Here is an 18,306-nt window from a genome sequence, read left to right on the forward strand (position 1 = left end):
GATACACCAGAATAACTATGATTTTCGTATAAAAAAGCACTATACCTATTCAACGTACCTTACAAGATTGAAATTGGACCATTTGAGCGGTCTCAGGAATGTTATAAAGAAACAATTGTTTGGCTTATAAACAAATAGAACCCCTCAGAAAATATTAGATTAAATTAAATTAAGTTAACGCTGTTGAAAAGGGCACGGCTTCTGTGCCCTTTTCGAAGAAAAAAATTGAATTGCGAGGAGTGATTCCAGGTATAACCGGTCCAATTTGACCGGCATTTGCGACAGAGTTATAAACAACAGGATTTTAATCTTTGAACCATTAGATACCTTTTAATTCCGGTCCTCTTTGTACATACAAATTTTCATATCTTCAAGACACTCATAACAAAAAAGATTTATGTCACTGTCACCAAATTATTTAATTATTGATAAATAATTACTTCTCTCAAATTTTAGTTGAAAATTAAAGATTTTGTTTGGAAAACCCGAATTTTCCGAGGAAAATTTCCGTCGAAGGAAATTGGAATAAATTATCAATGTGCAGAATTAAATTATTGTCAATTTTTATGCGAGTGTTTTGGTTTAAAGTTAAAATTTTCGGAGTTATAGAGCAATAATTAAAAAAAAAAGATTTCGGAGCGCTAATTTGTTTATAAACAAATTAGCACACTTTCTGTGGACTTTGCACAGCTATATTACTAATATAGGATATCTTAAGATTTGATTTCAGCATGTCCAGCAATAAAATTATTATATTTCTAATTTAATACTATTCTATCTAATTCCTCAAAACAAGCAAAGTTCAATTAAATCCAGCCATATTAATACCTTTTGCTTTAGTTTTCCTTGCAAGAAATAAACAAAACACATCTAAACTAAACCTAACCTCGTTTTTGGCCATTCATTCATCTCCGTGTCAAATAATTTCGACATCGAAATTATAATATCAACCACTTTTTTGGAGTCGCTATTAATTTCGATAGTCGCTATTTCGTGACGTCATTTCGTTAGTTCAACTAAAATCCACAAGGCTCGCACAGTCGCATTTCGACGTCGCCATATTGAAAGCGACTTGTTTAGTGTCGAAATTTGATTTAGAATCAGGGCCTTGGAGTCGCTATTAATTTCGATAGTCGCTATTTCGTGACGTCATTTCGTTAGTTCAACTAAAATCCACAAGGCCCGCACAGTCGCATTTCGACGTCGCCATATTGAAAGCGACTTGTTTAGTGTCGAAATTTGATTTAGAATCAGGGCCCTGGGTACGTCTTGGTCTTCCAGCAAAATGCAGCAGTAGAAGGGTTAAGACTAAGACTTTTGTAAATGGATGCCATTAACAAATAAATTACAATAAACACATAATATGTATTGTAATTTAGTCCCTAATAAATTTCTTATTTAAAAATCATAACCTTACATAATGTTAAAACTTCATAGAATGAGACCACTATACAGGGTGAGGCAGATAAAGGGCCTATTAGAAATATCTCGAGAACTTAAGGTAAGAGAATCATGAAAATTGTAATACAGGGGTTTTGAGGTATGCACTATTTAATGAAAATATTTTCGTCTCTTCGCTACTTCCGGTTATACAGGAAGTTGATTGTAACTTCGTTTTTTTAAATGGGACACCCTGTATATTTTTACATTTTTGGATTCTGCTCGATGTCTTCTTTCCTAAAATATGAGGTTTTGTAATATTATACAGGGTTGTTTAAAAGATAATTACAGTTTTTTATTAATTTTGTAGCAAACTCGACGCCCTGTAGAATTGTACTAATTTGATATAAAAAACTCCATTTATGTTCAAGTGATTTTTAATATAGTCTATTATTATTAAAAATTAATAATATAGCGAAATGTTTAATTTTAGTATACAGGGTTGGTCGAAACTCGGAATGAGTATTTTCTGAGTTTTCTTAAATGGAACACCCTGTATTTTCGTATTGTAATGAAATTATATTTTTTAGTACTTTTTTATTTCTTAAGCATTCCCTATACCTAACTGCTTTAATTTGTAAGTTATTCGTAGTTCTTTAATAGACTAAGAGCCGCTACAGGTGAAATTTCTTAATCATTTTAGGCACGATGGGACCCTATAACTTTAATAGTAGAACCTAAAAGAAAACGTTTGAACACTGTGCCGTCACTTTTCAGTGGCACATGCGTCGACAGGGGCGCATCAAACTTTCCACTTATGGACGGGGTAAATAAATTAAAAGTTAACAGAACTTACTAACAGAATTAAATTTTTTTTATTTTTTGAAGTTCTATGTGATTAACACATAGGATTCATCGTGATTTTAACCCACCACCCCTTCCCCCTGCCCCCACCATCAAAAACTTCATTTTTCGTTTTTATTTTTTTTCGGTGGGATGCAATCAATTTTAAAATTTCAAAAAATTCACACGCATAGTTGAGGCTTTTATAAAACATGCCTATTTTTTATAGACCCATAGGTAGAGTGTACATCACCTCAAAAAATTAAAAGAAATTTTTTTTTTTTCAAAAAAGCGTATAACTTCTTTTGAGGAATAGCTGCAGGTCTAATTTTTTCTTAATCTTGTGTGTTTTATCAAACACTATATTTTTAATTTTTTTCAGATTTTTCCGTAAGTCTCCCCATCTTCAAAAATCCGAAAAACTGTTTTTTGGGGGGTTTTGGGGGATTTTCCCTATTTTATAGACTTCATAATATATCAAATCAATTTTGTTTTTATAGGTTATATGTAACTTGAAGTAACTGAGTTCTTTAGAATATTTAAAATCAGACAAACACGTTCAAACCCTCCAAAACCCCCTTAAAAAACAGTTTATTGGATATTTGAAGGTGACCAATGTTACAGAAAAATCTGAAAAAAATTAGAAATATAGTGTTTGATAAAATACACAAGACTAAGAAAAAATTAGATCTGCAGCTATCCCCAAAAAAAGTGACATACTTTTTTTCAAAAAAAAAATTTAAAATTTTTTTGAGGTTATGTACACTCAACCTACAGGTCTATAAAAAATAGACGTGTTTTATAAAAGCCTTAACTACGCGTGCAAATTTTTTGAAATTTTAAAATTGATTGCATCCCACCAAAAAAAAAACTTGTACGTGTGTACTTTGTACGCACGTAAGAAGTTATACTTCTATTATATGATTTAAACGAAATTAATATACTTTTTATTTATATTTTATTTAAATATTAAACTAATTTATACTTACTACTTCTCAAACATTTTTATTAAAACAGTGCCAAAAATTAAAATAATAAAAGAATAAAACACACACAAACACATTAAAAATGCCACAAATGATTTCTAAACATTAATTGTCGGAAAAATTTTTAACTAAATACGTATTTTCTGAAAATAAAATTATATAATAAATATACTTGCAATCATAAAATGTATAAAAAAAATAAAAAAATAAAAGTTTTTATTGGGATTCGAACCAGCTATCAACGCGGTTGGTATATTGGGGTTCATTCGCCTTAAACGCTTTGCCACGGAGGCAATGTGTCATTATGTGCGAAGATCGACTAACTAAACGGATTAAGCTTTTGACATTTTTGAATTAAATTAAATTATTTTGTTGTTCTGAAGCTATTTTCTTGTGGCATTTTTACAATTTTAACTATTTAGAATGGGAAATAAGCCACAATATTATTAAAAAATGATTTTTATTAACGTTTCGACGCCCAAATCGGGTGCCGTTGTCAAAATACAAAATACTATTAATATAAACAAAAATGTTGTTGCTTAGTAAAAAAATTCTTCTAATAATTTATTTAATTTGACTCATTTATATCGGCAATTCAGATACATATGATACATTTTAAAGTAGAAGACTTTAAAATGATATTGCCAATATTTATGAGTTGCGTTCCTGGGACGACTTTACTGAAAGATAGTTCATTCGATTACATAAAATCAACCCCAACTCAAGAATATCCGTCACAAAAAAAAAATCATAGCATGTGATCTGTCTTTAAAAAGACAACCACATGCAACGGTGACATTAAAATTCTCGCGTTAGAGATCTCATAGTAAATCACGAGGGAAAAATTTGGTATTAATTTTAATAATATTTAGTAAAAATTTAGTATTAATAAAAATAAAGTCAGAATTTGGTATTAATTTTGAGAGTAAATTAAATGTAAGACCAAATACTTACGATGTCGGGATAGTATCACGAGGTTTTTCCTGGTTTTCCCTCGTGATTTACTATGAGATCTCTAACGCGAGAATTTTAATGTCACCGTTGCATGTGGTTGTCTTTTTAAAGACAGATCACATGCTATGATTTTTTTGTGACGGATATTCTTGAGTTGGGGTTGATTTCATGTAATCGAATGAACTATCTTTCAGTAAAGTCGTCCCAGGAACGCAACTCATAAATATTGGCAATATCATTTTAAAGTCTTCTACTTTAAAATGTATCATATGTATCTGAATTGCCGATATAAATGAGTCAAATTAAATAAATTATTAGAAGAATTTTTTTACTAAGCAACAACATTTTTGTTTATATTAATAGTATTTTGTATTTTGACAACGGCACCCGATTTGGGCGTCGAAACGTTAATAAAAATCATTTTTTAATAATATTGTGGCTTATTTCCCATTCTAAATAATTTAAATTATTTTGATTTTGAATTGAAATGATTTAGAATTGAAAAAATACAACAAAACATAGAGTAAGAAAACAATATATTAGGTGAACATTGATAGAAATTTTGATGGTAATCAAATTATGTAAATAAAAGTATTACATACTATGTATTTTGGTTGGTTCAAATAGGTAGGTACCTATGATACATTTACAATTATTACGTACCTGTTGCTTTTAAAAACTATTTAAATGTCACTACAATTATAAACTTTTTTGTTTCTGTCCTCACAACAATAAAACTAATATATTATACATTTGTTTACCTTCATATTGAACAATTATTTATTATTGACAGATCATTTCAACACCCAATCAGAGCCCGTATAACGACTAATACCATACAATACAATACCTACGCATGCGCGCAGATCAATATAAATTCACCCTCAATCTCAATCGCGCCTAAAGAAGTATAACTTCAAAAATAAAATCTAAAAATAAAGTTTTTGGTGGTGGGGGCAGGGAGAAGGGGGTGGTGGGTTAAAATTACGATGAATCTTATGTCTTAATCACATAAAACTTAAAAAAATGAAAAAAATTAAATTCTGGTAATTAGGGAGGGTATTTTTTAATTTATGTATCCCGTCCATAAGTGGAAAGTTTGATGCGCCACTGTAAACGCATGTGCCACTGAAAAGTGACGGCACAGTGCTCAAACGTTTTCTTTTAGGTTCTACTATTTAAGTTATAGGGTCCCGTCGTGCCTAAAATGATTAAGAATTTTCACCTATAGCGGCTCTTAGTCTATAAGCCAAACATTAATTGTAACAAAAAATACGTGAAATTTTATTAGGTTTGCCGTGAAAATATTCAATCATAAGTAATTTTTAGAAAATAAACACATATTAATCTCGACTAACCCTTAATTTATTAATACTGGTTGATATATCAAAATACTTACGTATAGTCCGTCCGCTATAACTTTTCCCATGCGGTACGATTCATTTTCAATCAAATTAAGTCAAAACATAAATTGAAACGAACGTCGATGTGTATATACATTTTGTATACTGTATACTGTATACTATATACCAGCGGTTCTCAATCTGTGGTACATGTACCACTGGTGGTACATTTCATTTTTTGAGGTGGTACACAAAACGCAAAAACAACCAAAATCAGCACCACTATTATAATTAATTAGATCACCTATATAGATATGTATTTCAGTGAGGTGGTACCAAAAATAATAAAAAGTATTTGGTGGTACATGAAACAAAAAGATTGAGAACCGCTGCTATATACTACATACATCGGCGTACGTTTCACTTTCTGTTTTGACTTAGTTCGATTGAAAATGAATCGTACCGCATGGGAAAAGTTATAGCGGACGGACTATAGTTAAGATTGTTGGCGTGTTTAATATTAACAAAAATATGCAAAATTTTATCTAGTTGGCTATGACTTTGACACTAAATATGCTTAAATATTAATTTGTTTTGCTTAAACATTCTACTATTTTTAAAGTTCCAGTTGCTTTGCTACCATTACTAATATGAATTTTTCTAATGAGGAACTGCTTCAGATATTTTTTTGTTCTAGGAGAGTATAACAAATAAAAAAATGTAGATACTACTAGCAATAAGAATTTATCATCAGCAATTCCATGATAGATGACAACCAAAAAGAGAAACTTTTCAAAATTTACTAGAGCCGTTTCAATGAACTGGACATTTAGATTACCTACGAGAAATCTGATCGAACAAAAATTATTGTAAATGATTTAAATGAATTAAAGAGAATCTGCTTATTAGTATGAACGTTCTCGTAATCTAAGTGTCTAGTTTGTCGAAACTATTCTAGTAAACTTTGAGAAGTTTCTTTCGTGGTTGTCGTCTATCAGGGAGTTGCAGATGATAAATTCTTATTGCTAGTAGTACATTTTTGTTATACTCTCCTAGAACAAAAACTTTACTAATCAGTTCTCCATTACAAAAATTTATATTAGTAATGGTAACAAAGCAACTGGAACTATAAAAAAAGTCAATGTCTAATGTTTAATCAAGTTTAGTGTCAAAGCCATACTAGGTAGAATATGGTTTGTTTTCATTAATATTTTATGCACCACCAATCTTAACTACGTAGGTATTTTGATATATCTACCAGTATTGATAAATTAAGGGTCAGTGGAGATTAATATGTGTTTATTTTCGTAATTTTTGTTGCAATTAATGTTTGGCTTAAAGAACTACGAATAACTTACAAATTAAAGCAGTTAGGCATAGGGAATGCTTAAGAAATAAAAAAGTACTATAAAATGCCACTTCATTACAATACAAAAATACAGGGTGTTCCATTTAAGAAAACTCAGAAAATACTCATTCCGAGTTTTGACCAACCCTGTATACTGAAATTAAAAATTTCGCTATATTATTAATTTGCAATAATAACAGACTATATTAAAAGTCACTTGCACATATGTGGAGTTTTTGATATCAAATCAGTACAATTCTACAGGGTGTGAAGTTTGCTACAAAATTTATAAAAAACCGTAATTATCTTTTAAACTACCCTATATAATATTACAAAACCTCATATTTTAAGAAAGACATCGAGCAGAATCCAAAAATGTAAAAATATACAGGGCGTTCCATTAAAAAAAACGAAGTTACAATCAACTTCCGGTATAACCGGAAGTAGCAAAGAGACCAAAATATTTTCATTAAATAGTTCATACCTCAAAACCACTATATTCCAATTTTCATAATTCTCTTACCTTTAGTTCTCGAGATATTTCTAATAGGCCCTTTAGCTGCCTCACCCTATATTCAGGGCCACGTTTAGGTCAATTGACGCCCTAGGAAATTCTCTAGTAGCCGCCCTTCAAACATTTACCATTTTTGCGAAAAAAAAATGGAAATTGTTTTATTTAAATAAGAATACACTAAAAATGGATTTAAACTACAATGTTTAAATACCTATAATAGAAAAAATTGTCATTCTTCATTGAAAAAACTTCTTTTCAAAAAAGATTAAAAAAGAATTTTGTTCTTGACAAAATCGACAATTTGTTAACACGTTCTTGCGTCATACTTAATGGGAAAATATTTTTAATTCTTGACATTTTCGAAAATGACCTTTCAGCGGACACCTTGGCAACTGGGAAGCACAAATAAATGTACAAAGCAATGTCAAAATTAGGGAAAATATCTTTCAATCCACTTAGTGCAGTCACTGAAGGTTTTCATCTCCGATTTCGTTGAACCTCCATCGATTTTCATGAAGAATGGTGAGTAGTAAGAGGATACCTCAAGAAACAAAATTGACATGATGCCAACTTGCGCTTTTACCGTGGTGGTGAAAACTACCACTTTAAGTGGGGTGAAAGAAATATTACCATAAGTCGATAGAGAGTCTAAGCCAAATTTGTTATATAAAGTTATTAATATAAATCAATACTTTTTGAGTTATTAAAGATCAAAGATTTTATTTTTTCATGAAAAACGCATGTTTTAAAGCTGTTTTTCATTTATAACTCGAAAACTGTAAGCTTTTACAAAAAAGTTATTTTTACCAAAATTGGAGACAATAAAAAGCTGAATACACTTCTCACTTAAAGAACTAAACTAATGTTAATTCAAAGTGAGTTATGGGTAATTGAATGTAGGTATATTTTTTCGACGAGTAATCAAATCTAAGTATTCAAGTTTAAATAACGGGAAAACAATGCATTTTATAAAATATACTTGCTAAACACTTGTCAAAGTACTTCGGAGTACCTATCAAATGAGCTCCAGTAGAAGTTAATAGCATCACAATTCAGTAAGTTATGATGAAAATAAGAGAACCCTTTAGAACTTTTTAGGAAAAAGTGAAAAATAAAACATACACCATTTCCACAAAAATCAAAATTTATAGTAATCCTTAGAAGAATTTCTTTATATTAGCATAAGTAATGATTTCAACAATTTTGACCGGTTTAGAATGCATTTGAAAAAAGGATGAAATTTAAAAATCAGAATTTTTAAAATTAATTTTCATTTTCTTTTGATAATACTTAACTCAAAAAATACTCAATATACTTACGTAAAAAATGATATATGTATATCCACATTTTAGTTTTTTCTGAATCAAATATTTTACCTTTTTACTATTTCTGTAGGGTAAAAAATAACCGAGATAGAAATGTTTAAAGCTTAAATTTTGCTGCGAGAACCATGTAACCGGGGCGATTTAACCTTTTATTTTTAAAAAAGTAAGCAGTTCAAAAGATTAAATTCAACGTGGTTTAATAGCCATTAAAATTAACTTTCAAATGGTTTTTAGGCAAACCTGATATCGTAAAAATTAACGGAGTTATTAAAAAAAAAACAATAACTTTTTTGGAAAAAATTTTAAAAGATAAATTTTGAAAAATATTTGGTGCATAAATTTTCGAAATCAACTTGTTCGAGGGCTCATTTGAAGGAGTAAGAACCAAAAGGATCTAAGTGCGGTTATGTTAGCTTGGAGATATTCAATGTTAAAGTTAATTGCTTATTGTAAAATCTGTAAAGATATTTCATATGGGGTTTTTAAGGAAAAAAAACACATAATGTGTTTAAGTGTTTAATTACGTTTTACATAATGGTGTTACATGCTTGTTTGTTTAAAAAAAGTCACTTAAACCTCTTTAGTTCTATTTTTTCTTTAGTTTTTTTTTAGAAAACGATGATTTCTCAATAAGAAAACATTATTTTAATATTAAACATTATAAAAAATATTAATTATCATAGTCAGAGTAAATATCAAGATCATTATTTTCTTCTTGGACATTTTCCTCCATTTTAGTTTCTGTCGACGTCGTTGGCTTACTTTATGTTGCATTTGTCTTTTTGGGTTGATGGGCCATATTTTGGTAAAAAGTATGATGAACTGGGGGAATAAAAGGCAACAGCTGAATAAGATTTTCCCACTAAGCATATGGAATTTGCAAAACGGCTCTATACAGGGGTTGGTTTAAATTTTCCAGAGATAAATTTGGTCTACCTACGTTAAATAATAAACACTTTTCAGATTGGAAAGCAAGGCAGTTATTTGGAGGCTAGTCTAGGCGCCAAATAGAGGTCACCGTGTCATTTTCAATTCTGATGGACAATCTCAACGGTTTCTTATGGATTTTTGGCTGCTGATTACGAATTTCGAGGGTGGATTTCGATCCGAGTGGTCAAAAAATTGTTATAAACAATTTAATTGTTTATAAATTGTTTATAAGGCTCTGGCTTATAAACTAAAAGAGATAAAATAAATGTTTCAAATAAAATTTGTTCCCTAATAAAAAATGAGGAAACAACCGTTTACTAAACTTAAATCCGACAATTAGAACTCAAGATATTGTAAAATTAGTGCACAATGCAAATTACAAATAAGTATTTTTCGAAGCTTTACCGATCGTAACTCGGCTTCTACGCATGCAAATGAGCCTTATAAGGTGTCCTTTTAAAGCTTAATTAAGAGGTTTCCAAACAAAGTTTGTTAAATTATTTGATCTTCATTTGTTTTAAAGTTATACCCGTTTGAAGTTATAATTTTCTTTAAAAAATTGTACATTAATTTGTTTATAAAGGTTTCAAGCAAACTTGAGCTATAAACATTTATACTTTAATTAACAATAATGATAAAAGAACTCAAAAGGAACAATTTGAGCTTACGAAAAGGTTCGCAAGTTTATTTTTGGCTAAGATGTCGATGTTTTAATGGCGCGCTATGAGGCGCAAGATTGGCTCACAGTCAAGTAAGTATGTATTCTTCGACGCTTTATCGATCGTAACTCGGCTTCTACGCATGAAAATGAGCCAATATGTGATATCCATATAAAAATGGATCGAGTTCTTTTGCAGCATCATCATTGCATATAAAACGAGCATTTATGATGTGGCGGCATACACACAATTGACGGGCCTTGATGATGCTGCAAAAGAACTAGATCCACTTTATATGGATATTATATAGATAATTAGACTCTGAAGCCTCAAAAAGTTTTAGTTTTACTGCCTACAAGAACAGACTTGTACCACCATGTAACTGTTAAAATTTCGCTAAGAACTTATGCAGATGTAAAAAAAGCTGATATTCCCTGTATATCTCTATGCAGATTTGAAGATGCATGAAAAAAATGTTTGTAAAAATAGTATTAATAAATAATATCAACTTACTTTTTAGTTATACTTCTGAAATATTAGTTTTTAATGTTTTTTTCCCATTTAGTGCAAAAAATAGAAGACAATGTAAATAGAATGAAAGGTGATACGAGGTACAGTATGATGATTTAATTATAAGAATTATTTGATAAAATTTTATTAGGATCTTCAAAAACGAAAAATGAAGATACCGTATGTATACATAGAAATTATAATTTGCATCGAGAAGTTAGCGCGTGAACCTTTACGCGGTGAGCCGATCTTGCGCCTCATAGAGCTCCATTAAAATATCGACATCTTGGCCAAAAATAAACTTATGAACATTTTCATAACCTCAAATTGTTCCTTTTGAGTTTTTCTATCATTATTGTTCATTAAAGTATAAATGTTTATAGCTTAAATTTGCTTGAAACCCTTATAAACAAATGAATGTACAATATTTTTAAGAAAATTGTAACTTCAAACGGGTATAACTTTAAAACAAATGAAGATCAAGTAATTTAACAAACTTTGTTTGGAAGCCTGTTAATTAAGCTTTAAAACGACACCTTCTAAGATTTATTTGCATGAGTAGAAGCCGAGTTATGATCGATAAAGCTTCGAAAAATACTTATTTTGCAATTTGCATTGTGCACTAATTTTACAATATCTTGAGTTCTAATTGTTAAATTTAAGTTTAGTAAACGGTTTTTTCTTCGTTTTTTATAAAGGAACAAATTTTATTTGAAACATTTTTTATTATCTCTTTTAGTTTATGAGCCAGAGCCTGATAAACAATATATAAGCAATTAAATTGTTTATAACAATTTTTTGACCACTCGGATCGAAATCCCCCCTCGAAATTCGTAATCAGCAGCCAAAAATCCATAAGAAACCGTTGAGTTTGTCCATCAGAATTAAATATGACACGGTGACCCCTCTGGCGCCTAGACTATGCCTCGTTGTATTGAAAACAAGGAATAAAAAGTTTTCATGTCTGTACACAAACCACACGATTTCTCGCCATTTTATTGGTCGCTTCTCCATGTCTTTTTTTGGACCACACATGTGTCTATGCTATGAAGGTAACCAAAGTTGAGAAAATCATTTTGTTCCATGGAATATACTTGAAACTTTTTGGAAGTTAGCATTATTAAATCTGTCCAATGTTCTGGCATAAAAATGTTTAAAGATAGCTTACTTCTTTTTTCGATTCTAGAAAAAGAACAGTTGCATTCCATATACTAATGTCCTGGCTCAAAAAAATTATGATGTTTTATTTTCAAAGTAGTACTTTGAACCAAAAACAATTTAACAATGTTCTTATTTTTATTTTGACCACCACATTGGTCACTGTAACAAATCAGTTCTTCGACAGTTGGTGGCAAATTTTTCATGTACCGAAAAAAAATTAATTAATAATAAGCAATGACTAAGTAAGGTGCAGCTTTACCTTAATAAGACATGATCCAAGTTCTTGGGATCCTCGTTGGCCAATGGTCTCATTTCATATATACATAAAGGATATTCCACTAATACAGTGTTTCCCAAACTTATCAAAAGCGCGACCCCTTTTTGTTAAAAATATTGTTCACGACCCCCTACTCATCACCCAAACCAAAATAGCGACAAAAATAGCATGCCTAATTTACAACTGATGGTTTCTCAAATTTTATTTTACTTTACTGTTTAAATTCAAACTAAATACATTTAAAATATTCAACAATTATTTTAATAATTGCGATCTGTCCCACTAGTACACTAGTAGTACTTCTGCCAGACTAGCATTTACAATAAAAATAAATAATAAAAAGTCGACTGCACATTGTACACCGCGACATCTTTGTGTCTACATCGCAATACTTTTCCATGATATTCGCGAAGGCTCTACTCCTTACTTCGCTACTAGATGGCACTCTGGAACGTTCTCGTAGCCTCGTTTTGGCTTTATATAAGCGGCGATGTGCAATGAGACCTCAGTTCGAAACAGCACGTTGTGGCGAATGCAGCGGTATTAAGTAATGAGTAAATATTTTGCGACTTACGTATTCCCGTTTACGTATTTACGTCTACGATAAATTACAAATTATGGATAAGTTTTTAAAAAGAAGTGCAGAACCATCTACGTCTGAAAGTGGCAGTAATAAAAAGAAAAACAGACTTTACAGTGATGAATATCTTAAATATGGTTTTACCATTATTTCCAATAAACCACAATGTGTTATTTGTGGAGAAGTATTGTCAAACGAAAGCATGAAGCCATCAAAGTTACTTCGACATTTAAATAGCAAACATCCAGATAAAAAAGACAAACCCGTAGAATTCTTTGAAAGAAAGCTGAACGTCCTTCACAAACAGCAAGATACTTTTCAATTGGCAACCACTACTAACGAAAAAGCATTATTAGCAAGTTATAAAGTTGCTTATCGCGTTGCCAAAACTAGTAATCCGCACACAATTGCTGAAAATCTGATTTTGCCAGCAGCTGTTGAAATGGTACATATAATGATTGGTGAAAAAGAGTCTGCAAAGTTAAAAACAATACCTCTGTCAAATAATACTATCCAAAGAAGAATTAGTGATATGGCAGAAGATATTCAAGCGCAAGTTGTGGAAAATCTTAATAAATGCACGTACTTCTCTCTTCAAATGGACGAATCCACGGATATATCTAACTGTGCCCAATTTATTACGTTTGTAAGATATGATACAAATATTGGCATTCAAGAAGATATTTTATTTTGTTCCCCATTGGAGACCAATACCACTGGAAAATGTTTATTCGACAGTTTTGTGAAACGCACAAGTAAATATGTTATTGACTGGGGAAAATGTATTGCTATATGCACAGATGGCGCTAAAGCTATGACAGGACATCAATCTGGTTTTGTCATCAGATTACAAGAAATAATGCCTAATGCCACATGGAGACATTGTTTTTTACATCGAGAAGCTCTGGCGTCAAAAGCTTTACCTCCTGAAATGGACTGTGTTATGAAATCCATCATTAAAGTTGTAAATTCCATTAAAGGAAAAGCTTTACAGACCCGTATTTTTCGAAAAATCTGCGAAGACATGGGTGCTATATTTCAAAATCTTCTTTATCACACCGAAGTAAGGTGGCTTTCAAGGGGCAAAGTGTTAAAAAGAATATTTGACTTAAGAGCAGAGCTTTTAATGTATTTGAAAGATGAGAAGACCCCATATGAAAATCAATTTTCCGATCCTATTTGGCTTTTGAAACTAGGTTTCCTTGCTGATATATTCGAACAATTAAATATTTTGAACAGTAATTTGCAAGGTCGCGACATTAATATAATTACAGCCACAGATAAAATTAAGGGGTTTATAAGAAAAATCGATTTATGGTCAACTTCACTTGGCAAAAGCAGCTCGATTCATTCCAGTGCGTTCAGGAAATTATAGAAAATGTATGTTACAGTGCTACAAATTTTGAACAAGTTTATGCAGGCATGCAAGTTACTTTGCTTAATTTAAAACAACAGCTCTGTGATTATTTCCCCGAAGAAATTCAAAACAGTTACGACACTTGCAGATGGATACTGAATCCGTTTTTAGCTGATTCCTTTCAACATGCTGAAATACCAATAAACATGAAAGAACAACTTATTGAAATATCAAGTGATGGAATGTTGAAGCTCCAATTTTTTTCCCAGAACCCGGATGAATTTTGGACCAAAAAGATGCAGAAAGTTGGCGAATGAAGCTGTAAAATGTTTGGTTCCATTTGTAACATCATATTTATGTGAGTTAAGTTTCTCGTCTATGACTGCCAAGAAAACAAAAGTGAGAAATTGTCTCGTACTTGAAAACGATATAATTGTGTGTTGTGTGTCTCAAATACACAGCCTAGATTTGAAAGACTAGTTTCAAAAAAACAGGCGCATGGGTCTCATTAACATTGTAATATTTGACTTTATTTTTCTCTTTTACTTTTAAGGACTTTTAATATTTAGTTTTATGTTTCGTTTGATAATTAATTGTTAATTTTTATTCACGGCTTTATTAAAATAAAAATACATGATTTAACAAAGTAGTGTTTTTGTCTTATTTTGGAAATTTCCGGCGACCCCCCTAGTACCTCATTGCGACCCCCCAGGGGGTCGCGACCCACACTTTGGGAAACACTGCTGACTAATAAGATCATGGACACATGCAAAAACAATGTGGACAACAATCAACAAAAACTGAAAATAATAAGCGGCATAACAGTCTAAGCGCGCTTGGACCACTTTGCCACTACTGAAAATAGAACATCTGTAAACCTAATTTTTCCCCTTACCAAAAGATGGCGCAGAACGTTTAAAAATCAATTGGATCATTTTGCCAGCAAATAATGTTTAGTTTTAACTTTCGATATATGTGCTTAACTCATTTTTTAAAAAAATGTCACTTAGCCAACTCAAAAAATCTACTAAATCAAAGAAGAAAAAGAAGATTGTTTATTGATAGACAGTTACCCCTAGCGTGAAATTTTTTTTATCTTGTCATGTTTTTCCCACACCAACCAAAATTGCCAGTTAACTAAAGAAGAAGAAGAAGAAAAATCAAATTGTACAATGTACTAACTCCAAATTGTAAGTGAATAAGGAATTTTTCCCTTATTCCGCGACGATGAGCTGGCTAAATAGCCAAGTAGGTGGAGGCCAATAAACTAAAGAAGAAGAAGAAGAAGACCCTTTTGGTTTGTACCCCTTCATTTGATATATATTTCTAAGTACTTTGACAAATGTTTAATAAGTTTATGTTATAAATGCATCATATTCCCGTTATTTAAGCTTGGATACTTAGATTTGGGTACTCGCCAAAAAAATATACATTCATTTACCTATAACTCACGTTTAGTTAACATTAAAAGGTTTTTCCAGTACGAAGTTTATTTCGTTTTCTATTAGCTTTAATTTTGGTAATAAAACTTTTTTGTAAAATGTTATAGTTTTTGAGTTATTTATGAAAAATCGTGAATTTAATCGTGAATCGAGTAAAAAACTTGAATTTTTGTTACAAAAAATTAAAATCTTTGATCTGTAATATCTCAAAAAGTATTGATTTATTTTAATAACTTTATGTAACAAATTTTGCTTAGAATTTGTCCCTCTATCGAATTTCTAATAAAATTTCTAATTTTCAGGGGATATTTGTAATAAAATAGTTTTCAGTCCTGAGAAGGGGTGGCATCCACCCCAGGGTAAAAGCGCTAGTTGACACCATGTAATCTTTGTTCCATGAGATATCCTCTAACCACTCACCAATTTTCATACAAATTGATGGAGGTTCAACGAAAACGGAGGTAATAGCTCATATCCACCTGCAGTGACTGCACTAACTCTTCTTTAAATATTAAGATATGTCAATTGGTGATTTTATTGTGGTATCCAAGAATGCATTCATGTATGAATGATGTATCTTGGTCGTCTTTATTTTGTATCAGATTTTCAGCTTCTTTAATAATTTCTTCATTGCTTAATTTTGGCAAATCTGTTAATAACACGAAAACGTTGATAAATAAGTCGATAAGATTCCAGACGTCTATTCAGGTCTCTCATCAGAGTGTCGATTATAACATAGAATGTGTGGATTTTCATCTCATCTCTCATCACTAGCTGAAAAGTTTAGTTCATCATCGGCCCCCGCCTCAAATTGAATTTCTCTTTCTTATTTCTTTATATGTTTTATTGGGGCACAATTTTTTGGCTTCCTTGCGGTAAAGTAATTTGAAAGAGATACTCTTTAATGACAGAACCTAGATTCATAATTTTTATATACAAATATTTTTTGTACAATATTTTTGCCGTCCTCTCATAATGTGACGCCCTAGGCAACTGCCTATATTGCCTAATGGATAAAGCAGCCCTGACTAATTATAAAAATATCTATGTTGCCTTTATGGTTCTCATTATTATGAGCATAAAAATTAAGTGCTCTGATATACAATATATTATGTTTTATAAACACTTGACTAATAAAAAGTAAAACATTAAACATACTGATATAAGTTTTCAAAACAATCAATGAACTGTTATTTAATACTAATAATCTTATTAAGTAAATCACTTGCAAGAATATAAAAAAAAATATCTTTTGGAGAAAAATTATGTGAAAAAGATATAAAACTATAAACCTAGTTCCTACATGGAGTATTAATTCAAAATAAAAGGCTTATGTTCTAAAATTAGTGGAAATTTTATAACTCTTAAATAAGTTCATTGTACTTTTTGTGCACTCAACCATATAAAATAAAAATTACCTTTGATTAAAAGGTCTCACCCTTACTGCTACCTTTACGGATGCCATTTTACATAAATTAGGTATTTAGACTTAATTAGAAACACAATAAAATAAACGTAAAACTTAAACCATCTTTGTTTTGATTTGATATGATTTCCTTTGGTTTTTCAAAACATCAATGTCAAATGTCAAAATGTCATCATTCATTCATTTTCATTTTTTATCCGAAAGCTAGTCATGGGAAATGCATTATCTTTTTGAAGAGTCGGATCAACGGATCTGGATCTGGATCACTAATTTATTTTGCCAGGGTAAGTAATAATTTTATAAACCGGGAGATATTAACAGAACTTCAACCACGATTTTCTAAGTCCTGCCCTTTGCAATACTGGAAGGTTAGAAAAGGTACTTACAATTTATGGAAAAATCCACGGGTTTCCTGTGATATTTTCCTGTGAAAATTAGATTTTCCATGAGAAAAAAAATGGGGAGTTGCGATGAATTTCTGAGTCCTGCCATATCCATAGAATGACAGGATACTATCAATTTTATGAAGAACATTTTTTGGGCAGGAGGGTTGCAAAAGGACTAAGAGTGTATATGGATATAGGAACATGTAATGAAAATAATGAAATTTTCATAATTTTCTGAGTCCTGCCAACTTAATAAATTAAACATAATTATTTGAAAATGATCGACAAAAAAGTTGGCATGACGTCTCCTAACTGCACGGAAAATTCTTTGGAAAATTTTCACCCTGGTTCCGTGATTTTCTGAGTCATAAAGTAAATTGTATTATAAAATAAATAATTTAAGTAGACATTATTCAAAATGGCAGGATGTTTAGTTACACCTTTTTTACTACACATAGTTAAAAATGTGTAAAGAAAATTCGTGGAAAGTTACACGATTTTCTGAGTCATGTCATTTTGGACGTATCTCAAGAATGTTAATATAAAGCTATTTACAAGGAGGCAGGATGGTTGTGTAGTTATTTCGTATATAAAAATAAAATTTGAAGTCAGTAAAATTATTGCAGGTTGTTATACAAACATATTCATATCAACACAATTTTCTGAGTCATGCCATGTCAAGTATGCTTAAAAAACACTAATCTAAAACCGTTTACAACGTGGCAGGATAAACGCAAAGATATTTAATACATAAAAATTAATTTTTATATCGTTAAAAGAATCGAACGGTATTAAATATTATTTTCCTGAGTAATGTCTCGGATTTTTACACACCTTTCAAATCTAATACCAAACTGTAACCTACTTATTTTAAGCTATTATAGA

At 30.8% G+C, this 18,306-nt stretch overlaps 1 protein-coding gene across 3 annotated transcripts in view; it reads right to left on the minus strand.

The window, feature by feature from the left end:
- LOC126879789 (kinesin-like protein Klp98A) overlaps window positions 1-17,191 on the minus strand; it is a 193,770-nt gene extending 176,579 nt beyond the window's left edge. For 2 of the 3 annotated variants that reach the window (XM_050643051.1, XM_050643049.1), the window contains exon 1: window positions 17,028-17,149. In XM_050643051.1, the coding sequence (XP_050499008.1) occupies window positions 17,028-17,074 (47 nt within the window). In that variant the 5' untranslated portion in view covers window positions 17,075-17,149. Of the gene's footprint in view, window positions 1-17,027 lie in introns of all 3 variants that reach the window. The other variant, XM_050643048.1, reaches the window with a different exon arrangement.
- Between the last annotated feature and the right edge of the window lie 1,115 nt (window positions 17,192-18,306).

The sequence above is a fragment of the Diabrotica virgifera genome, chromosome 2, assembly GCF_917563875.1.
Source record: "Diabrotica virgifera virgifera chromosome 2, PGI_DIABVI_V3a".
Taxonomy (NCBI): Eukaryota; Metazoa; Arthropoda; class Insecta; order Coleoptera; family Chrysomelidae; genus Diabrotica; species Diabrotica virgifera.